Here is a 23,202-nt window from a genome sequence, read left to right as displayed (position 1 = left end):
ATAAGAGCAAAGTAGCTTGGTTGAGATCATAGCGCTCAAACTAAGAGCTCCAGCTTCCCCAACGTCATCCCCTCTGCCATGATTTCAATAAAGGAATGATTGAAAAGGGGTGAGGGAAGGGGGGGAGAAAGGGGCATTGGGAGAAAAACCCAAAACATCTGTTTTACTTCAAATCAGAGAAGATTCCTTTGCTTGCAAGGAATGTGTAAATCACGCCGGGCTGGGAGATGTACATAACCCTGCCTGAAAGCTCCTCTGCACTTCAAACGAATTCTAACGTGCTTACTGGGATTTTGTTTTTATTATTTGTTTTGCCCGCCCCCCTCCTTGTCCTACCCTCCGCCCTCCCTGTCTGCCTGTTGGAGCTGTGAGAGTCTCCCACCCGCTGCCATCCCCTCACCCTGTCCCCCCTTGATTCAGGGGCCTCAGAGCACAGAAGGAATGGCCAGCGGGCAGCAGAGACAACTGACCTGGCTGGTGTCGTCCTGCTGGGGCTTACTGGCACACAGCATCCCTGCCTTGCCACCACCCTTCCCCCATGTTATCCCTGTGCCGACGTTGCTGGACCATTGCAGGGACCCATTGGCTGCCCTTGGGATGTTCAGGGCTGTTGCAGAGAACTGTTGGCTGTCGGTTTTGCTCCTGCAGCCTGGTACAGGGTGCAGATGCCTCTCACTTGGAGGCTGGTACATCCTGGACCCTGCTTGGGACACTGCAAGCGTGGCAAGTGTAGGCATCCCCTCCTCCAAGCCGTTTCCTTGTGGACCATTATCGTTTTCTTGCTTTGTTTTATGTGGAGGGTGAAGCTAGGGCTGGCCAGCGGTGCTGGGGACAAACCCAATGGAGATAGATCAACAGTCTCTGCTCATAGGAGTGCACGACCACCTCCCTGTGCCAGCCTACTGAGGTGACTTGCCCTTCACCAAAGGGACCACACTTGTGGCTGAGGACTGCAGTTGGTGCAGCTCTTTGCTTTTCTTCTGAGGCTGTTGAGTAGGAGGCCCTATTGTGGTGGCTTATATAAGAATAGTCAGCCATCGACTCGCTTGACGTGGACCACCCACTACTCCTCAGATGACACTGTCTTTTGAAGTCATTACCAGCCTGGGATGGATTTCAGCCAGCAGCCCAGATGGAAGCCTAGCCGCTGGGAGGATGAGAACAAACCTTACCAAGGGGTTCTCCTAGGGTAGCAAACTGTCGAGTGTCTGCTTCTTGTTTAGAGTAGCTGTGAGGTTGAGAGGGACAAACGTTTCCCAATTTGCCAAAGGTCACAACCTTCCTCTCCCCCATCCCCGCAGAGGCAGTGATCGCCGAGCTTTGGTATGTTGAATGGCTGGTATGGTTAGCTGTGAACATTTCCATTGTGGAGCTCGCTGCAGGAGTCCAGGGCTTTGCTTGTCTCTCCTTTCTCCCTGACACAACTGGAGGAAGAATTTGATTTATTCCCTCTCTTCTTCTGAGCAGCCTTCTTGTCTCCTGCAGCTTCAGCCTCTAAGCCCTGCTGCATCTTCATGGAAGAGGACAGCAGCCATCCCAGAAGTAGCCCAAAGAAGTTACTAAAGTGATGTGTCTCTCCGGAGACCCACCTGGCAAACAGGACTAATGCTTTTGGGTGATGCTGAAAGCCACCCACTCATAGATGTGTGAGGAGAAGACAAGCAAAACCTGAGAGTAATGACTTGCTCCTAAACACATAGACCTTCACAGGGCTGGGGCTGGAGGCTTCCGGGTGTCTGTGGCTGAGGGAAGAGAGAATAGGTTGTCCCAGTCCTAAGAAGAAGTTATTGGAGCAGGAGGGAAAGAGAATGTGGGTGCTGCCTGGGGGTACCCTGGCTCTGGGAGTACAGGGTCGTTGTGGAGAGCTGGAGGGATTAATGGATGTTGTTGTGCCGTGTGAAGACTGCAGCAGGACTTGAGGCACATGTGGATGCAGAGCCTGGGGAAAGTCCTCCTTGGCTGTGCTGAGCCCAGGACATCTCAATCCATTGCCAGCAGAACAGGGACTCTGGCACTTGATAGGCTGATACAAGCTGTTTTCTTCTCTGGAAACAAAACCACCAGCCCGTAGTGTCTCAGCACCACCTCCTTCTGGTTCTTCACACCACTCAAGTGACAATAAGATTCACATCCTGGATGACCTGGGACCTGTCCTTGCCGTGCAGAGAGGGGGAACGCCTTGCCCCAAGCCCTGAGACAAGCAGTGGAAATTGTGGAGAGCAAGGCCAGTTCATGCTCTGTAAGCACATCTGTGATTCTTCATCCTCACAGCCAGCAGGATGAAAGCAAGGACACAACTGCCAAGAAATATGGACCTCAAACACTCTCTGCCCCTCTTCCCCAAAGCTGATAATCCCTGGGTGATCCTGCTTTTTCTGCCATCATCCCATTCCTAGAGTTCAGGGACCCTGTGGGGCACCTTAAAGGTCTACTGGGTATCTTCAAGCTAATTAAAGACCAAGACTTCTTGCTCCTTGGAACGTGCCTAGGAGATAAAGCCCCAGGGTCGCAACGTAGGCTGTGTTAATGTAATCTCATGTCAAGGCAGCTTTTTTGGGTGTGCTGTCCTGCTCCTACACCAAGGAGCTGTTCTCTCATCCACATCTTGTCTCCAGCAGAAGTTTTGTGCAGTGCAACAGCCCCTCTGTCAAGAGAAGCTTACTCTGTTCTTCCTTCCTCAGTGATGTAAAGCTGCTCCTAAGTGCAAGCCACCCACTAGGGCAACAGAAAACTTATCAAGAGTGAGGGATGAGGGAGTAATTATCTGCTCATTGTCAATGGTTGCAAGAAGCAACAAAGGAGGAAATCTGTAAGGTGGAGAAAAGGGCAAGGGGAACCCGGGGCACGTTGGGTGCTCTCAGCCCCAGGATGATGAAGTTACCCTGGGGGCACAGTGGCCAGGAGGGTGCAGGGACAGGGGCTGAAACCAGCTCACGTTTTCCCCTCATTTCCAGTGAAACACGTTTTCACCTGAGGCAATCTTGGCACTGCTGCTTGCAAGATGTCTGGCTGGCAAAGGGCCTCTTTGTGGGATCTTGGCCCTCCAACACAAGTATCGTTCAGGAGCAGGACTCTAGGGACCAGAAGGTGGCCTGGGTATCAAGGCCCTTTTTCACAGCCATGGTGGTACTGGGAATCGCTGCTCTCGTGGGGCTTATGGGCAGGGTTTTGAGGAAAAGCTTGGGAATTCAGGAGATTGCAGCTGAGGGTGGGAAGGTGAATGTCCTGCTGGGGATTTCTCTAGCAGGGAGGCAATGGACCCAAGCAGCAGCAAGAAATGGTCAGGATTTTTAATTAATTTCTTTCCCTTTCATCCTTTTTTTTTTCCCTGGATCTTGTTCAATAGGAATCTGAAACAAAAAGAGATTGATGAAGTGCTCTAAGGACCGAGAGCTGAGTGAATCTGCGTTGTAGCTTGGCTCAGGTGTGCAGCGTCTGCTGCTTGTGCTGAGGGGGAGCTGGGGGGACACCTTGTCCACTGCAGGTTTTGGTTTTCCATGGCCTCATCCAGTGCCACAATTCATGAAGTGCCCTTTTCCTGTTCCTTGGCTGATATAACTGTAGCCACGCTACCTCATTTGTGCTGTTTGCATATCCACCTTGCATATAGACATGACCAGCAGTCTCCTGCGAGCCTCCTGTGAGCCTCCCTAGTGTCACCCAGATTCCAGGGGACAGCAGCCACTGCCTCAGACAAATCCAGGTGCCAGGTAAGAAGGCATCTGAGGATGCTTTAGTTTCTGTGTCTCTTGTCACACGGAGGCACAGTGGTTTTGAGGATAGGCACGGCATCAGCTGCTACTCAGGGCAACCTTACAGTGTGGATAACCCTAGGTGACTTTCCCAGAGCTGCCACAGAGCTGATCCACCTGCTCTCTACTGTCTCAGAAATCAAGCCTCCTCTGCCCTATTCCAGAGATCTCCTTGAACAAGCAGCCTCTTACTCTGCAGAGCGGCCCCTGCCCTTCCTTCTGCGAGGAGTATTTGATGGGCCCTGGTTTATACGCTTCCAAAAGGCATCAGACACCTGTGGCATGTAGTGGCAGGTACATGTTATTTCCCTCCATCTGACAACTATGATCTGGTATTGTTGGGAAGCATCTGTTGAAGGGTAACTATTAGTCTCACAACATTTTCTGTCCTGGAAAAGAAGGTGTGAACTGTGACAGCAGTTTACTGACAGCCCCATGTATTTGTGTAAAGGCAAAACTTCAACACTCTGGTGTTGGCACCAGCATTGCTTCTTCTGTCACACTGATGGGAGCAAGGTCAGTTGTCACAGATGGTTAAAAGAAGCCCAGCTATAAAAGGTACTTCTCTTGGGTGGTAGAACTCTGAGTAGAGCTTTCTAAAAGATGATTTATTTCAAGATAGCACTGTCTGCTGTTTCCTTATTGTAGTGCCTTTCTCTGCAGAAAGACAGCCAAAAAAATGTTAGCAATGCAAAACTGAAGACCTCAGTCCTTTTGCAGAAGAGGTATGACAGATAAGCAGCAATTCTCTGGGTGGTGGTAGCAGGTTGGTGTCACCTCCCTTGGTGCCTCTCCCCAGCATACAGGAGGCTCCGAGCTGCTCAGGAACATCTCTTCCACAAGCTTCCCCACTCTTTGCTGGCACAGCCTGAGGTCCCAGCACAACAGCTTGTCACCAGCCCCACCCCACATTCCTGCCAGGCTTCAATTGCCCTAACAGGAGCATCTGATTGCTGCAATACTTGTGACAGTGTTAGGGAGACAGCACAAGGATGTCCACTGCTCTGTAAAGCCTAGACAAAGCCCAAACTTCCAGTAGCACCTCTGGTAGGGCTGCATCACGGCTGGTCCCATGCCAGGGTGCCATCCCACCTCACCGTCTGGCACCATGGGCACAGCATAAGTGATCAGCCCAAAATCAGGGTCCACAAATAGATGAAGAAATCCTCTCTTTCCAAAAACCACTCCCTGCTCATTGTCTGCTTGGCGTTTGTTGCAGAGACCAGGGATGGGGGGTTGTTCTCATTTACCTTTCTAATTATTTCAAGTCACAGAGTCACCAATAAGCTAAGCTGCATTCCTGTGGCTTGTGTGAATGAGCTGCTTTTTATTTGAGTTGATTTCTTTTTAAATTGTAATCGTTTCTGAATTGGTAGTGCTTGCACTAAACACCCCCGCTCCCCCCTTCCTGCTGCTGGCAGGCGAGCCCTGCTCCTGCTCTGTGGCTGTCAAGGAAAGCAGCTGGGAGGCTCAAGAGAAGATGTATGAGCCCACGGTGGAGGGACGGGGCTGAGTGGATGCCCAGAGGCCCCATGGACTGTGTGCACCTTGTGGCATGCAGCTGGGGGTAAAACACACACAGCTTTGCTCCAGCACCCCTGGTTTCCCCACCTTGCAAGAATAATATTTCAGGGAAACTGTGTAAGTTTATTGAGGCTTGTAACGGCCAGGAGATGCTGAGATGAAGGTCTGTTGCTGCTCATCAGGCCGATGCTCTGCTGTAAGTATGTGGACAAAGAAACACGTGTACCCTCTCAGCATCCTCACCTCCAGGCTGCCTCCGCTCACCTTGGTGTCTGGGAGCTGAAGGTACTAGAAGACTGGGAGAGGACAGTGTTTGCTCGAGGGAGCACAAGGGTGTCCACAGTGCTGGGTGTGAGGAGTGCCGTCACATCCACATGTGCTTGTGGCACCATTCCTGGATGCTGTACTGTCTGCGTGCCCGAGTCCAGACACAGCCTGAATCTTGCTGGCCTGAGGTCCCTTGCACCCCATCCCTGTGTTGAGATCACCAGCGAGCGGGTAAGCAGGGATTGCCAAGAGCTGGTCCATTGAGGGCTTTTAAATGGAGGCCTCCAAACTGTTTTTCAGCTGGAACAAGAAGCAAGAGGGGCTGGCAAAGCAGGGCTGTGGTGTCTGTGTGTCAGCACACTGGACCTGCCGCAGCAGCAGGCACTGGTTGCGTGCGAGCCCAGAGACCCCGGGCTGTGCAGAAGGCACAGACAAACCGTGACTGACCGCAGGCAGGACATGAACCTAACATCAAGATAATGTGACCTCACCCAGGTCAAGGTTTGTGTTTTCATGCCCAGGATCACTGGTGTTTGTACCCATGCCACCAGGAAAGAGAGAATCCATTACCCTGTGTGTGTCACACCAGCCAGGTCTGCCCTGCGCCCAGCTCCTGGAGCCATCAGCAAAACAAGAGTTTTGTGGCTGCAGGAGGAAAGCACCAAGCCCAAACTTATCAGCCAAACTCAAGGCAAGCCCTGCTAGCAGGAGCATCTCGTTGCGCCACTTGGGAAAGCATGAGACCAGTTCTCTGCATGACGCTGGACTCAAGCAGCATCTCTGCCCTGTCCCCAGTTAACACGGTGCAGGGGTCTCCTTAGCACAGCCCAGGTTTGCTGCACAGCCATCGCTTTTAGATGCAGCCAGCTACTCATAGGCACCTGGTTTCTTAGTACGGGTATTTGGCACTGCAGAGGTGTTTATTGGACTCCTTATCAGACCCCTTTCTCGGCAGCCCAGTTGTGATATGGCATCTCATTGAGCATCTGCACAAGCCCAGAGGCTTCAGGAAAAGCAGAGCACAAGACAGAATTGAAATGCCTGTGATATCTGTAGGATATACAGGAATCAGCTGCTGAGCTAAGGAAGGTCAGATGCAGAGGTCCTTATCTGTCTTCCCGCAAATAAGGATCATGACTAAAGCACTCAAACATCATGAGCATCATGAGAGGGAGTTAAAAAAACATGAACCGACATTGTTGTCTGTAAATAAATAACATGTTCTGGGTTTTCATTCTCAGGCTTATGGTTTCATGCCTTTAGAGTTTTATATTTTGTATTCTTTTTTGATCTGCATTGAGAAAGGATAGAAACATATTTTTCCATTTTTTATTTCTTTTTAAATGCAATTGAGAATCGTCCACAGTCATTGGCTTCCTGGAATGAAACTTTTAACACCCCCCCTCCGCTTGCTGTTCCTCCCCCAAGAAGCATCTCAAGCCTGGTGATAAAATCCAGGCTTGAGCCAGCGTTGGGTGGGGTATCTACAAGGAAGATGGTGTTGATGTTTCATGAGGCCACATGTTAATTGCTTTCTAGCTCTCTCTAAAAGATTCTTGTGGTCTCAATAGGTTTGCATTTAGTAGTAAAGATTTAAGCAGCATTACTTTATAGGATTTCATATGCTGTGCTTTGCTGCAGAGGTGACAGCTTTTCTAGGCACGGAGGGGCTGATCTTTGCCAAGAGCATCTGTCCTTCCAGTGGTGAAATGCTCTTTGGAACCAATTTGGGCAAAATATATCTTAGTATTTCTAGAAAATCGAGTGTTATGTACGATCTTATTGAAGGCGCAGGTGAAAAAGAGGGTCAGCTGTGTGACAGTAACAGGTAGCCCCAGGCTTGTTTGGAGAGCACAGGGAGAACATGAGAAGGCATCGTGGGGAAAGTTGATTGCTGAACAAAACACCTCCAGGTTATGATGGAGGCTCTGCCAGCTCATAGCTACCATATGGCATTCCAGGTTGTCTGACACAGTTTCATGTGCTGAGCACGGGTCTGGGACCTTTTCATTTTTGGCTTCTGCTTTATCCTGGAGATCCTCCACCTTGGGCAAAATGCTCAGAACCATGCTTTGGCCTCCTTTGTTCTTCTAACAAATTAGCAGGTTTGGCCTAATCAGGCGCAGCTCCGTCATCATCAGTGGGGACGGTGCCTGTTTTGGTCCTTGGCCCTAAATGCTGTGTGTAGATGTGAGTATGGCAGGAGGATTTCCATGGAGCATTACAGAGCTGGACTCCAGCCCACCATGTGCTCTGCAAAGCTCCTTCCCTCAGTTGTGCTCACTTCAATTTGCCCCTTATTGGTCCTGCAGACAGCCCCATCCCTCCTGTGTGGTGGTGGTCCCTCTCCTCCTGCCTGCTGCCCTCTTTGTGCGCTTTTGGTTTCCATCCTTGCTGGTGGCTCTCACCTGTGTCTGCCAGCGGTTTCTCTTTGATGCAGCAAGATCTGCCTGTTAATGCCGGTTTTACACTGAGCCGCAGATCTTTGCGCTCTCTTCTCTTAATTGTCTGTTTCCAGGAATGAAAGAAAAAGAATAAACCCCGGCACTCTGTGCAGAGCCATTAACTGGCTGTAAAAATGTTTTGCCGTGGAGAGGCTGGGTGGTCGAGTGGTCTGAGAACAAGATTGGAAACCATCATCATCTCCTGAGTTTCCAAACTATTCATGTTGCTGAGCCTCTCCAGGGCACGATGCTTCACCTCATATGTCTCTGTTTACCATCGATAAAACAGAGCTATTAATACTGCTGTGCTTCAAGGTGATCTTTTGGACCATAATTAACATTAAAGCCCTCTGAGATCACTCACTGGAAGGAGCTAGAGAGGTAGGCCACGTGCTGCCAGGGCCGCTGGCTTCCACCAGATTTGGATTTATTGGTGCTGATGCCAAAACATCTCATTCAGATTGAACAGAAATGAAAAGCTTCCCTCTACAGTTTTTCAAAGAAGACCAGTTTCAGGTAAGGGAAAGCAATTATTTTTTTGTCAAGGAACAATTTCTGTCCAGATCAAAATGACTTTGATTCTGATGTTTTTCCATTTGCATTTTGAGGGGTATTTTTGTATATCAGCTGAAAAACTGATGCAATAAAAGGCTTGTTTGTTGATGCATTTTTTAACCCAGGCCTGACCAGAACAGACGCTCTTGCTCTTGGCGGCTGAGTGTCTTTGTTTCTGTGGGGAAGAGTGCAGTCAAAGGGCTGATGCAGGTCTTTAACATCGCCCAAAGGGTTGAATGTGCTTTAACACCCTGCCAAGCAAAGATGCTTCCTCCTGACTCCACTAGCGATGGGATGGAATAGGTGGTGTGGGCACTAATTGCTGACTATTACAATTGTGTTTTGATAAAAGTCTGCTGGTTTTCAAGGAAAGTGCTCTGGCGCTGATTGCCTCACAGCTAATGGAGCTGTATTGACTGAGTTACGGGCAGAGCAGAGGTTACACATTAGCTGTGCTCACGCGTTTAAAAAAGAAAACACACCATCACAGCCACAGTGGCTGAGCAAGTGACCCAAGACAGGAACGGAGATACGCTTGCAGCAGTAACCTGCTTGTTAAACCCTCTTACTGCTTGTTGCACTTATACTGATGAACAAGAAGAGCTTGCTTGCTGCTGAGCACCTTTATGGGCAGCAAGACTCTTTGAGTCTCTGACCAGCTCTCTTGCTGAAGGATTCCTCCTCTGACTGGGGTTGAGGTTACCCCCACCCAACACTGAGTGCCCCTGTTGTTCTCTGCACCTGGAGAGAGGGGATCCGTGCTGCAGAGAGATAGAATCATAGAATGATTTGGATTGGAAGGGGTCTTAAGGCCCATTCAGTCCCAACCCCCCCTGCCATGGTCAGGGATACCTCCCACTGGATCTGGTTGTTCAAAGCCCCATCCAACCTGGTCTTGAACACCTCCAGGGACGGGGCAGGCACAGCTTCCCTGGGCAACCTATTCCAGTGTCTCAACACCATCATGGTGAAGAATTTCTTCCTGATGTCTAGTCTAAATCTTCCCCCCTCCAATTTAAAGCCATTCCCCCTCATCCTATCACTCTATGCCCTCATAAAAAGACCCTCTCTGGCTTTCCTGTAGCCCCTTCAGGTACTGGAAGGCTGCTCTAAGGTCTCCTCAGAGCCCTCTCTTCTCCAGGCTGAACAACCCTAACTCTCTCAGTGTGTCCTTCCATAGGAGGTGCTCCAGCCCTTGGATCATCTTTGCAGCCCTCCTCTGGACCCATTCAAACAGTTCCATATCCTTATTATGTTGAAAATTCCTGAACTGGACAAGATGTACCTTCCCTGCTCACAGCAGGAGACTCCTTACTTGCCTTGAATCCCTCATCTATTGAATGGAGGAGATGGAATGATAGCATCTTCAGGATGGGATGCAAAGACTCCTGCTCTGAATTTGATATTACCCTATTGCTCTGCCACTGTCCCTAAATTATAGCGGGAGAACAGCCTGTGTGTGGTACTTGTGAAGTTGCACAGTGCGGATGTCCTTCCTGAGATGTTCCCACTCTGAGCAGCATTCCTAGTAAATTAAGGAAAATGATGTCATGCCAAGGAATTAAATAGCATCTCTTTGGGTGAGCTCAGCATGTGCATCCCCTGCGTGCCCCAGCTTTGTGAAAATGGGAGTTGTCCCTACAGACAAGCGGGTTCCTTGGCAGTCTGCTGGCATCCTTTCAGACAGCAAGTATTGTTAAGGAACTAATGCTAATTGCTGGGAGAGAATATGTCCTGTTCTGGGAATTGCTACCGTGCAAATGTCAGCTCTTATCAGCCGTGTGTGGGGTGTGCAGAGCCAGCAGGGAGGAGAGAGTGGGGCTGGCGCGGCTCATGTCGGGGGTGAGGAGAAGGGAGGCATTGCTTCTGTCCTCATTAAGGATGCAAAGCAGTTAGGACCATTCCTTAAATAAATATACCTCAGGGTCTCAATCCCATTTAAGCTTCAACTGCTTTTATGATGCTCTTTGCATTCACTTGCAAGAGCTCCTCGCTTTTACCTTAGGCTAAGGAGCAGGGCTGTGTTATTTCTCGGGAGCTGGGTACCACACCACCAGGCAACCCCAAGGGGTTCAAGCCAGCTCCTGCACTTTGTCAAAGCCAGCTCAAGTGAATAAATATGAAGTGCCTGGCTCAGAGTGAATAAATATGAATCAATGCCTTTTGGGAGAGTGGACTGAAGATTGTCCCTCCTGCTGTGAAGAAGCATTCTCATTTTAAGGCTTTGATACTCTGACCAGGGCTCTGAGCTTGGCATCCCAGGACATCCCATGCAGCCACAGCCTGTTTATTCAATGCTTCTCCCGACACAAAAGCCACATTTTACTGTCAGATGCTCTCCATTAGCTTCAAGTGTGAAATTATCATTCCCACCCTTTACCAACCCCACCCTGGTGAGGAAATGAGGGAGAAAACGACCTCAAGGGCTGTTCACAAGATGTGTACGAGCTGTCTCTTGTCAGCACAGAGCCTGCGTATGGCAGGAATTACTGCTCCACTCTCAGGAGGGCCAGAGAGGAGCCTTGCTTGCAAATGCCACAGTGTTATAGTGTTTACATTAGTGCCTGGCAAAGCAACCCCAGAGATGTTTGCATCCTTTCGCAGTCAGGTGGCTGCAGGGTGCAGCCTGTGTGGCTCAGGAAACAGGAAACGATTCCAGAGATGCTGCATGGGGATGCAGTGGCCTGTCCCTGGTTCCTTTCCCTGGGTGCTCTCCTGATTGAAGCCTGAAATTATCTCACGTCTCCTTGAGATGCCAAAACTGACTGATAGGAGCCTGGACTACATCTTTCCTTTCTCTCATGAAGTCCAGTTCCCATAACAACCCTGTGGTGCAGGACTGAGGGATAAAGGCATTATTTTCCTTTTCCTTCCTGCCTTCCAGATTTACTCTCTATGCGGTGGATACACGAGGGAGACACTCAGAGCTGAGCACGGTCACCCTGCGCACAGCGTGCCCACTGGTAGATGACAGCAAGGCAGAAGGTAAGTGTTCAGGTCCCTCATTTTCCATGGCAAAAGATATTTCCTGCTAACTTTGCTTTTCCTGCACACACTGCACTCCTGCAAACCCCTCCAGTCTCTCCTTTTCCAGTGTGAAGGCTCCTGTAAATTCAGCCGTGGGCACAGGGAGGTTAATCAGGGGCAGGGTGATGAATTGCAGGAGTGTCCTGTAGCAAAGTCCCGTTAGCTGGGAAGCTGGTGGCTTCTGTGGTCCTGTGCCACGGCATCCTTCCCAGCACATGCTGTGGGAGCTGATACATGTTTGACACACATACCTTGGAAAAAGAGTGATCTCTTCTTGCAAAAGCAAGGGAGACAGCTCTTGCTGGGCCAGGGCAGTCTGCAGTCTGGGACACTGTCAGCTCCGGGTGTTTAAAAGGATGCTGGTGGCAGCTGGTTCAGTTGTGAAAGCGAAACACTGATAAAAGCCTGACCACTTTTGCACATTTGCATTTTCCAATTTGGAAACCAATCCCATTTGTTCTTATGCCCAGAGCACTTGGTTGCTTTCAGATTTAAAAAGCTTCCTCTGAGTGCAAGGCGGGTTTCTTGTTTTCTTGCTTGCTTGCTTTCAATTTTGAAAAACACACAAATGAAAGTTTTGGTGAATGCTATGTTTAATGTTCTTGATAAGCATTCCCAGGAAAAAAAATTAGCAAACAGGAGACTAAAGAAAAGGAAGGAAATCGGACTTTGTGCATTTTTCATTTCCAAAACAAGATCCTTTTCTATAGCACCCTCTCGTTTAATACATCTGAGCTGCTCCAGTGGATACCCACAATGATGATATGATGTATTTCTGGCTCAAATACCATCTTGTTATTGACAGTGTCATATTCTTCCTACTCTTTAGCACCATAGCTGTGCAATTGATTTTGTTTTGGTGAATTAGTTAAGAGCTTGCCTGCCTACCCTGGGAGGATGAAGCTACGACTGCTGGCAACCCCCTTCCTCTCCTTCTCCTGTTCCTTCTTGGAGAACTGCTGGAGTCCCTGGGGCTGCTCTGTTCAGGGAAGGTACTCACTGCAGGATCAACCTGAGGAATTGCTAATGCTCCCCGGGTGGCTGCACCGTGCTGCAGGCAGCCCCAGGGGACTGGCAGCCATCCCAGATGCCCGCCTCTCCCACAGGGCTGCGCTCCTCCTCCTCCTCCTGTGTTAGCACCTTCTGGATGCTCATTAATCCCATCCTCCTGATCCTTTCCAGAGATAGCTGACAAAATCTACAACCTCTACAATGGCTACACCAGCGGGAAGGAGCAGCAGACAGCCTATAACACGCTGATGGAGGTCTCCGCTTCCATGCTCTTCCGAGTCCAGCACCACTACAATTCCCACTATGAGAAATTTGGAGACTTCGTCTGGCGCAGCGAGGATGAGCTGGGGCCCAGGTACCTGTCCCTTCCCTACATCCTCCCATGCCTTGACGCCAAAAACACCTCTCTGCTTAGCTACTGAACTTGTGAACCTCATTGCCTTCTCCTTGCAGGGGTAGAAGTTCCCCTTTGGTGTTCACTGAGCTGTCCTGCCATCCCCTAGGACTGCCAGGTCCCACTTTGTCTTCAGATGAATACTTATGGGACATCTAGCAGCTGGGTGGTCTTTGGATGAATGTTTGTGGGGCATCTGACCTGAACAAGGCTGGAGATACTGCAGATGAGGAGCTGAGTGCATTGGAAAAGTTAGGGGTGAGGTTAAGTTATGCTTGGGACATAGTGAATGGGCTGTGTGTAAGCCGGGACCAACTTGGATCCTCTTCAGTTACAGCGTGTTGGTAGAGGAGACCACAGCTTCCCTAGGGTTCAAAGATGCCCTGGTGAATCGCAGGGTGGATGGCTGGAAATGATGACCGAGGGAATGAAGTGAAAATGCAGCAGATAGATAGACACCAATGTGTTGAAAGTGATGTATTCAGTGACAAGTGTTTGGTATCAACAGCTGCTGTCCAGAGGCAGCAATAGCCAACAGAGGTGTTCAAGGATCCCAGGGCTAGTCCATCCCTATATTGTGGTGTTGGTGCATGTCAAATAGGTGGGTAATAAGACACAGCAGAAGCCCTCCTGGGCATCTTTTGATGGAGTCCACTGATGTGAAGGAACATGATGTGACCTCCAGGGCCATCCCCCTGTTGTGGGACAGTTCTGCACCTGGGAGAGATCCATTCAGACACCCTGCATTCGGGCTAACTTCTTCCACACTCAAACAACATTCCTTCTGGACGGTTGAGGAGAGGGCCACTTGCCCCAGGTGTGGTTTTGTGCACCCCCTCACGTGGCTGAGGGTGTGTGTGGCGTGTCCAAGGAGCTGGAGCAGAGGAAGATGGAGGAATGGGATCCATGACTAACTGGAAAAGATTCTCTTTCTCTCCCTTCTGCTCCTATCTGCCTTTTGGTTGTGGCTGAGGATCTGTCCATACCAAGATGACAGATCCTCACAACAGGAGGATGTAAACACACCCGTTCTGGACATAAATCCAAGCTGGCCTGTGGCTTGTCCTTCTTCAGAGATGACCTTGGTCGTAGTTTCTTTGCTAGTTCATTAGCCTTTGGCACAGAGCCTTTCTCATCTTTCCCACTGCCTTCCTGCTTCTTTGATGACACCGCAGGCTTGTTTGTCCTTTTCAATTCCTCATCGCTTTCTAAATCCCTGGGAATCATCAGCCTCTTCTTACACATCCTTATTTCCTCTGTTACTTGGGATCCAGTACACTTACGGAAGGACGCTCTCTAACCTGATGCCTGCATCAAGCCATGAGATTTGCAAGGTGACATTTAAATTGTCCATAGTGCTGGATTCTATACCAAGCTACATCTGGAGTCAGTGGTCAATTTGTCTGCTGTCTGTCTTCCTTGCCGAGCCAGATGAGCTCCTTGCAGTGCCCATATGCCCCCTGAGCTGTACTTGAGACAGACGTGACTGGCAGACAAGGAGAAGCGAATCTCTGCCTTCCAGCCTTGCCTCTCAGGGAGCTTGGACAGAAACAAAGGCATTGACGGAGCGGGAGGCGAGTGAGGCTTTGCCAGGGGAGGCCATCTTGTAACATGATTTTAATTGACGGACTGTTCTTCCCAGGGGGACATTCATTTTCATACCTTGAAATGTTTATCAGATGAGCCTCGGCTTCACAGTAAATGTTCACTCATAAAACTGAGCGACAAGAAGGAAGTTGATTGCCTCCGTGTAATAAATACATCACACTGGAGTCCTCATGAGCCCAGTTTCCATGAAAGCCACAGGTTACTGCAAACAGCTGCTTGAGAGAAGACACACTGACAGCCAGATGTCCCAACCAGACGGTTTACATTAAGTAGACATTAAAAACTTAGCTCATAGGTGGCCCTAAACCAGGACTTTCTGTGGTGAGCAGCATCTTGGCACCTGGCTTGCCTCCTCCTGCTTTAGTAACAACAACCCCTTTCCTGCTCCCCCTATTCCTCTTACAGACACCACGTGAATCTCAGAGAGTTAATTTGTTCCAACAAAACAGATGAATCTGTCTAAAGCATTGAAGGATTAACGCTACTGTGCATTCAGACCTTTGGAGCTCTGCAGCAAGAGGGTTCCCTGACACAGCAACAGAGAGATTTCTCTGTTATTTTCTCTTACTATATTTTTGGGACAATTCTTTTGGCCACTGCAAACAGGGCTTGGCTTTTTTAGAAGGAGGCGGTAAAAAGTAATCAAGTTACAATCCTCCTTCCACGTCCCTACTTGTGGCACCACCAACAACAGGGTCAGGATGTGGCATGAGCCCAGGGCTTGCGGCTTCTCCTTTGCTTGAGGAAGTCGCCCAGGCAGTCAGCTGGGACAGCGTCGGGAGATGAAGTGCATCTCCAGAGCAGCTGCCTTCTGATAGTGAGAGGAATGCAATGTACTGATGGGAGGCTGTGATAAGAGGCCACTGAGTCCCGGACTCACTGTCCTCTCAGATGAGGGTCTGACAGACCCAGGTCAGTTCTCAGCAGAGTGGAAAATTCTGAATTTATGACAAAATCACCCTATCTGGGAACACAACGGCCAGGCCACCACCTTCTCCTTGCACCAGTCCTGGGAAGCTTGTCCTTCCCTCTTTCCAGGTATCATTTCTTCTTTTCTCCTTCATGCTCATTCGTTCTCCTTTAGCACTTTCCTCCTGGGGCAGTGTTTTAATGGCTCTGGGTATGTTTTCATCCCGCACCAGCCATTAAGGTGAATGATCGCTGTCCCCTGCGCAGCAGGGGGACAAATGTCCTTGCAGGAGCACGCCCAGGGCTGAGAACGCAGAAGGTAACGTGTCTCCTGCTCTTGGGCACATCCTGGAAGGACTGGGGCTTGCAATAAGGGACTTTGGTGACTGGTCCCCTGTGCAGTCCCTGCACTGTGCTCCCTTGCACTGATGCCACTGGTTCCTGAGTGATCCCTTGGGAAGTGTCCTGATAGCTTACACCCATCCCCTTTCCTATCCCTCACCGTGCCACGAGGTACCACAGAGGGAAGGAGCCACATAGAGCCATCACTACTTTTAAAACCCCCTCTTCATCATTTATGACTGCCATCTGTGACCTCTGTGACAAAACTGGAGACCAGAGTCAGTTCCTGGCTGGCGCCAACTTAAAACAACAGCCCGTGTGGTGGACGCAGGGTGGGTGGGAGAGCACGGCTGGCTCACGCCAACGTAGGAGCACCCCCAGTCTGGGCTGTGGGAGGAGAGGGAAGGGGATTGCTACATCACTTTGGGGTCTGGCCACAGGCAGCCATGAGAGTGGCTCCCCCCCTTGCTTGTTCCCCTGACGTCCTCTCCCAGTTCCTGCCCTTTAATAAGGCAATAAATTACCATTTTTGGCAGGGATAAGGTTGGTCAGCATTTAGGAAGATTTCGTTTCCAGTATTTGAAAGGTGGTCGTTCTGACCCGACAGCCCTCTGCAGGGAGCACTTGGGTAATACCCAGGGCTTGATTTATGCTGTTAAATTGGCAGCCCAAGAACTGCTCCTGTAATTTATTACCCAGTCTTCACCAGAAAGCCTCTCTCTCTCGGTCTCTCTCACCCCTCCCTTGCCTGCTCTATCTCTATTTCTCCTTATTTTTTTAAGACAGAACAGCTGACAGACGAAAGCTAAATCTAACATTTACACATGACTTCATTACTGTGCTAAAATAAATGACTCAAAGCAGTGAAACTCACCAAAACTGAGGCTTTGGCACCAAATACTGAAAGTGAGGGGCCTGATTCCCCCCCTCCCCATTGCCCTGGTCTCCTCCTTGACCATGGTACAGTGTGCTTTCAGCATCCTCATAGGGCCAACCCATCATGTGCTGCTTTCCACCCTTAAACATCAATACTTTCCTGGGGATCGATGTGGCAAGGTGCAGATGGTGTGCTTAGACCAGCTCCACAAGGAGCAGAGCGCACAGGACATCAGCAGGTCTGGATGACTTGACTTTTGGACTTCTTGCACCTCAAGCTGTTTGTCACACATAGGAATGTTTGCTTGAGTAAGAAACCTGAGTGTGTACCAGGAAAAAATGATGACATAGTGCTTTTTAATAAAATCCATTTTTAACAAGATCATGCAAGTATGGTGGAGCAAGTAATGAAAATGGGAAGGTAGAGAAGGCCAAGGGAAATGAAGACAAATGAGTGAATACATTGTGCAGAGGAAAAGTGAGAGGTGGGTGAAGAAAGCTATGGAGAGGAGGAGAAAGGTGAAGCAGTGAGAAGGGAGGAAAAGAGAAGAGCTTGGCCAGCAGGCGTGTGTAGATGTGTGCTGGGGAGTCCCCTGCTTGTCTAGGATAGGCCCAAGCTGTGGTTACCCACTGCTGGGGTTTGTCTCAAGAGCTGACCATGGCCTCTCATTGTCCCTCCCCTCTTGCTGTGGCTGAGAAAGGCCTTATGGTGAGCTAGAATGGGAACCAATCTGGAGAAAACACCATAGGTTGCTTGATTGGTCTTTGGATGGACAACTTCCTCATGTTGGCCTTCTGTACACCTGTGCCAGCACAAGCAAAGGGGCAGGGACAAGCTGGGAAGGGACAATACTCCCTTTTGGCAGCAGAGATGATTTGTGAGAAATATAGAATCATAGAATAACCAGGTTGGAAGAGACCCACCGGATCATCAAGTCCAACCATTCCTATCAAACACTAAACCATGCCCCTCAGCACCTCATCCACCCGTGCCTAAACACCTCCAGGGAAGGTGACTCAACCACCTCCCTGGGCAGCCTCTGCCAGTGCCCAATGACCCTTTCTGTGAAGAATTTTTTCCTAATGTCCAGCCTAAATCTCCCCTGGTGGAGCTTGAGGCCATTCCCTCTTGTCCTGTCCCCTGTCACTTGGGAGAAGAGCCCAGCACCCTCCTCTCCACAACCTCATGTCAGGTAGTTGTAGAGAGCAATGAGGTCTCCCCTCAGCCTCCTCTTCTCCAGGCTAAACACCCCCAGCTCTCTCAGCCGTTCCTCATAAGGCCTGTTCTCCAGCCCCCTCACCAGCTTTGTTGCTCTTCTCTGGACTCGCTCCAGAGCCTCAACATCCTTCTTGTGGTGAGGGGCCCAGAACTGAACACAGGATTTGAGGAGCGGTCTCACCAGTGCCGAGTACAGAGGGAGAAGAACCTCCCTGGACCTGCTGGTCACGCCGTTTCTGATCCAAGCCAAGATGCCATTGGCCTTCTTGGCCACCTGGGCACACTGCTGGCTCATGTTCAGTCGCTGTCAACCAACACACCCAGGTCCCTCTTCTCCAGGCAGCTTTCTAGCCAGACTTCTCCTAGTCTGTAGCACTGCATATGAGTGACCATGGAGCTATGGCCTTAGAGAAATGATAGTTATCCTTTCTGAGGAGGGCATTCTGGCTCAGTGCTTTCCTCCTGAGCACTGTCAGCTCACACAGAAGTCTGTCCTGTGACTTGACCCTGAGCCCTGTGCTTGCTCAGCCTTCCCTGAAGAAAAAGAAGAAAAAGTGCCAATTTTTCAGCATTAAGATAGGTAAGTGCTCTAAGGTTTACTAACTTTTTCCTCTATGCATAGGTTAGACACACATGCATCAGGGCAGGTTGATTCCAGCAAGGAAATGGCACAGATGATGGCTTTTGGTCTTTTCGAGCACCACTGATTTGTGATTTGCTGAAGCTTGTTATCTGCAGTGACAGTCACTACAGACTTTGATTTGCTGCTGAGCTTTAGCTTTAATCAATCAGGCTTTACCAAAAGCATCTAATGCCGTTGTAGCATTTCATAACTTCTTAGCAGCAGGTGTCCAGCAACAAAGGACCTGGCAGTGTCCTGGCAGGTCTTGACGTGCAGTGGGAGCACCAGATGCTATAGAAGGTCAGGTGGCTGCTATGGAGAGTAGCACGAGTAGAGATACTCTGCTAGAGCCAGGCACAGCTTAGCCCATGACATCATTGTTATACACGTGTGTAATGAGGATCAGATTGCTTATTCAGGCTTGTCTTTATAGGTGAAATTGAATCAGGGATACCATGTAGTGCTGTCCAAGAAGGACCAGCTCCCTTTGCCCTTCCCTTCTGACACTGAGCCCATCATCCCCGGGGAGGAGTGGGGAAGTTTTCCACATGCAGCCCTGGAGGAGCAGTGGCTTCCTACAGCTTTTCATCCAGTCTTCCCGCTCTGGAGGGAGAGCTCTGTAGCCGGCTGGGGATGCTGGGATGCTGGGATGCCCTCTTGCCTCCTGCCACCATCTCTGCCCTCTGTTCTGGCACTGGGGTGACTCTGGTCAGCTCGTCCCCAGCTGCCTGCGGGCGTGCGGCCACATCAGGCTCCCGGCGCTGCCCTGGCTGGGAGCTCACAGCCCGGGCAGCAACACCACTCAGGTTTCATAATCATATAATCCCCATGTTTATGCCTCGCTGACTGACAGCGCTGCCCCTGACATATCATTATCGGGAATTTACATTCCTGCAGGAACTGCGAAATCCCCTAGCCCCAAATCCAGAGCTTTCCTGTGGCACCAGAGGGAGAGGAAATAATCTGTGATCTTGAGACTTTCAGACCACTGAAGTAAACTCTCTCCCCCTCCCTTTGTTTGATTTAGCACTTTGCAGACTCCCACGAGGGGATTCTTGGTTTCTTACGGGTTTATTTTGTTTTGTCTTAATGTGTTGTGCTTTTATTCCTCTCAGTCCTTTTGGGCCATTTGCCTCCTGGAGACTTGGGAAAACAGGGAAGGGAGGGCTGGACTCCTAAACCAGGAGCAGTAAGGTACTGGGGGTCTCACCAAGGTGCATGGGGGCTGCCAGGAGCACGTGGTGGTGGTGGTGACCATCTAGCTAGGGGCAGAGAGCATCCCCAGGGCGTACAAGCAGCTCTAGTGGGTCAGACATGAAGTTCCTCCAGCCCTGTTGACCTGGTGCTGTGAAATAGTAGATATACTCAGAAGTTTGGGGCAAAACAGAGCTTCTTTCCATTTAAAAGAGGGAAGTCAATGTCTGAGGCAATGGGTCTTGTTTGTCTTTGTCACAAGACAGAGCTAGTGGTAGAACCTAGAAGTCCTGGCTCCTGGTCTCCTCTTTGTATTGCCCACCCTGCTCTGTCTCTATCTCTGTTTCTTCCCTCCAGGAAAGCACATCTGATCCTGAGGAGGCTGGAGAAGGTCAGCAGCCACTGCTCAACACTGCTCCGCAGCGCCTACATCCAGAGCCGCACCGAGACCATGCCCTACTTGTTCTGCCGCAGCGAAGAAGTCCGGCCGCCCGGCGTGGTCTGGTACAGCATCCTAAAGGACACCAAAGTCACGTGCGAGGAGAAGATGGTTTCCATGCTGCGCAACACGTATGGGGAGTCCAAGGGGCGGTGAGGGAAGGTGCGGGCCTGGAGCTGTGGGAGGCAAAGGGACTCTGAGGAGTCGAGGACTCGTGATGTGCTGAGTGGCTGATGGGGTTCGGGGTCGGGTGATGTTCAGAGGGGGTAGAAGGGGACAGCGAGGCCAAACAGGACTTTCTCATGCAGACAACAGAGAAACAAGAAATCAGCAAGTTGGACTTTAATTTCTTTTCCTTTTTTTTTTTTTTTTAATTTTTCAAGAGGAAAAACAAAAAAAAAAAAAGAAGAAATTACCTAATTTGACTCAGCATAAAAGTCTCTCCTTTTTAATCTTTTCTTACTGAATTTCCTGGACTACATGCTCCAAAACCCTGGGAGGAGGAGATACCCGCTCGAGGCCAAGGCCAGGCAGAGGGGAGCTGCGGGGCACAGGGTGACCCCCGCCCTGCCTGCCCTGCCGCCGGGCAGGAGCTGTGGGGCAAAGGGCCGCGGTGCCGCGGCGGCCAAGGATGCCAGGAGATGGTGGCATGGGTGTCTGGTGACACCAGGCGGCTGGCAACACCACGTGAAGGTCCCAGAGGGGGATGCCAGGCAGGTACGAGGACGCTGCAGGCAAGCTGGGCTTTTGTACCACTCTGAGTCGACGGACCGGCTCCGTGCGCAGCCTTCGTTCGCAAGGCTCCAACAGCTTGTTCTGTGCATTAAAGATTCATATTAAGTCCATCTTTGCTGCCTCCTTGGTGTTTCTTCCTGATGCTGTCTCACTGCTGCTTGGACTTTCACCACTGGAGAGGGCATTGTGGATGGCTTTCTCCATGCTGGGATGTGGCTGAGATGAGGGACCTTATCTGGAAACAGGTGCTGAGCCCAAAAGCTGGACAGGCAGAGAGGAGGGAAAAGCGCAGCCTCTTTGCATAGGGTCCTCTCCCTCCCCACCACCCAGCTTGTCCCTCAGCCCTGGTGGGACCTGGAGTTATGCGGGAAAGCCCAAGAAGGAAGCCAGGGTCTAAAAAGACATGGAGAATCTGGTTTCTTTTACTGTCAGATGTGGGCTAGGCTGACCTGAGATCCCTGTGGATAGTGGATTTCTCAACCTGGTAGCCAAACCAAAAAGTGCAGGACAGGGTCGGGGGTAGAGGGAGGAAACAAAATCAGATCAGCCCAAATCTGTTGTTTTTTCTGTTTAAAGCAAAAAAACAAACCAGCAGAGGGAAAAGGGAACAGTGTGCGCTGAATAGATCAGTTTAGTCAGCCCAAAGCAAATAGGTTTTTTTAGGGTTTCAGGTTAGTTAACCCTTTAACAGAAAAGCAAACAAGCAGGAGGTGAGTTTCAAAATGAAAATGTTTTGAAACCAAACAAAGGTGCAGGATTTCATGTGGAAGAAGTTCAGCCACAAACTGTTTCTTCTCGAGCTAAACCTATTTACCTGATTTGCACCCACTCAAATAATTCTGATCGTTTCTCTCAAACTACTCTTTTTTTTTTTTTTCCTGTCACCTCTCCCTTCGGTTTTGTCTCAAGCCACATTGATGTTGCACATTGGGAAGACCTCCAGTATCTGGTCAAGGTCTGTTTGAGTTCACAGAACACTTTGCCTTGATGTAGCAGACTGTGGAGCGAGCACCAAAGTATCACAGGGTGCCTCAAGTCTCTAATTTTTAAGCAAAAATCCTTTTTTTTCGATGGAAAGGGAGAGGACTGAGGGATCTGGGCTATGGCCGTTATGTCACTGAGGCTTGTGCAGCACCGACCACGAGGGCCATGGAGAGACCTTGCTGCCAGTGTGTTAAAATTTCTGAGCCCCCCAGCACTTCTGCTGCCTGTTGACCATCCCTTTGCCCTGTGGAAGTGGCTGGTGACCACAGAGTTTGGCATTATCTGTGGTTGTGCAGATGAAGATGTCCATGACTTGCTGCAGACGAACATAGACCTTGCATTTGCTGCCACAACACAGTGCATGCACTGCACCAAACCTCTCTTCAGAGCCGCTGGAGCAGCTTGACCAGGACTGAACCTCCTCTCCTGCAGCTCCATCACCCTGTAGTGGTCCCCCTGACCACTTGGTAGGACACGGCACACACCAGGAATACCAGAGCCAGTGGTTACCATGCAAAGCCCGACTGGTCCTGGCCCCACATAGCATTGTTGCTTGCCCTGGGTGCACCTCCAGGTGCTTTGAAGCTGTCCTGTTTTCTCAAGGGTCTGGTCCTGCCTTTCCCTTTATTTTATAAACATGGTGTTTTATTTTGTTTTGTCTGTTTTTGCTGAGAGATGATTCATTTCTCTTAAAAGCCTCGTGCAGTGCGTGCTGCGATGCGGAGCAGCTCTGTGGTTTCACTGCAGGCAAGAGCCGGCGTTGACCCACCTGGTGCACAACTTGCTTGTGTTTTCTGTAACGCCACTGATGGGACTGGAGGCAGTTGTAGGTGTGACAGGTCTAATGCCACTTGTAGGATTCCTGACCATCATAAGTGGTGCTAGGAGTTACGAATGGGAGACGCCAGCCAAAATACAGGGTTACTGTCTGGATGCCCTTCGGGACATTTTTCTCTGCTCTGGTACAATGAGTGGCATTTTTTGCACCTGGGATACCCAGCAGCGTCCCTTGGCAGAGCTCGGAAGGGGTAGAGCTTGCAGCACAAAGATGTTTTGCTGCAGATGGAGATGGAAAGGAGCCTTTCAACTCTGGTAGCCCTCACGTCTGCTGGGAGTAAACCACAAGAAGCTTAAGGCCAGGCTGGCTGTCACAATGGCTCCACGTGGCAGCTGTGTCTGCAGCAGAAACCAGGGGCTTAATTCTTGCTGCTTACCTTGGGAGGCTGCTGAAAAGCTTTGCTTCGCATCGTTGGTGAGACTGGCTTTTGCATACCTGTATGTACACAGAGAGAGTTGTGTG

At 50.1% G+C, this 23,202-nt stretch overlaps 1 protein-coding gene across 2 annotated transcripts in view; it reads left to right on the top strand.

The window, feature by feature from the left end:
* ASTN2 (astrotactin 2) overlaps positions 1–21,045 on the top strand; it is a 344,412-nt gene extending 323,367 nt beyond the window's left edge. Inside the window, exons 20-22 of one of the 2 annotated variants that reach the window (XM_069873427.1) lie at positions 11,427–11,527; positions 12,752–12,935; positions 20,102–21,045. In XM_069873427.1, the coding sequence (XP_069729528.1) occupies positions 11,427–11,527; positions 12,752–12,935; positions 20,102–20,339 (523 nt within the window). In that variant the 3' untranslated portion in view covers positions 20,340–21,045. The remainder of the gene's footprint in view (positions 1–11,426; positions 11,528–12,751; positions 12,936–20,101) is intronic. The other variant, XM_069873426.1, reaches the window with a different exon arrangement.
* Positions 21,046–23,202: the final 2,157 nt, after the last annotated feature.

This window comes from Phaenicophaeus curvirostris, chromosome 20 (genome assembly GCF_032191515.1).
Source record: "Phaenicophaeus curvirostris isolate KB17595 chromosome 20, BPBGC_Pcur_1.0, whole genome shotgun sequence".
Classification (NCBI taxonomy): Eukaryota; Metazoa; Chordata; class Aves; order Cuculiformes; family Cuculidae; genus Phaenicophaeus; species Phaenicophaeus curvirostris.
This window is presented reverse-complemented; position numbering and strand designations above follow the sequence as displayed.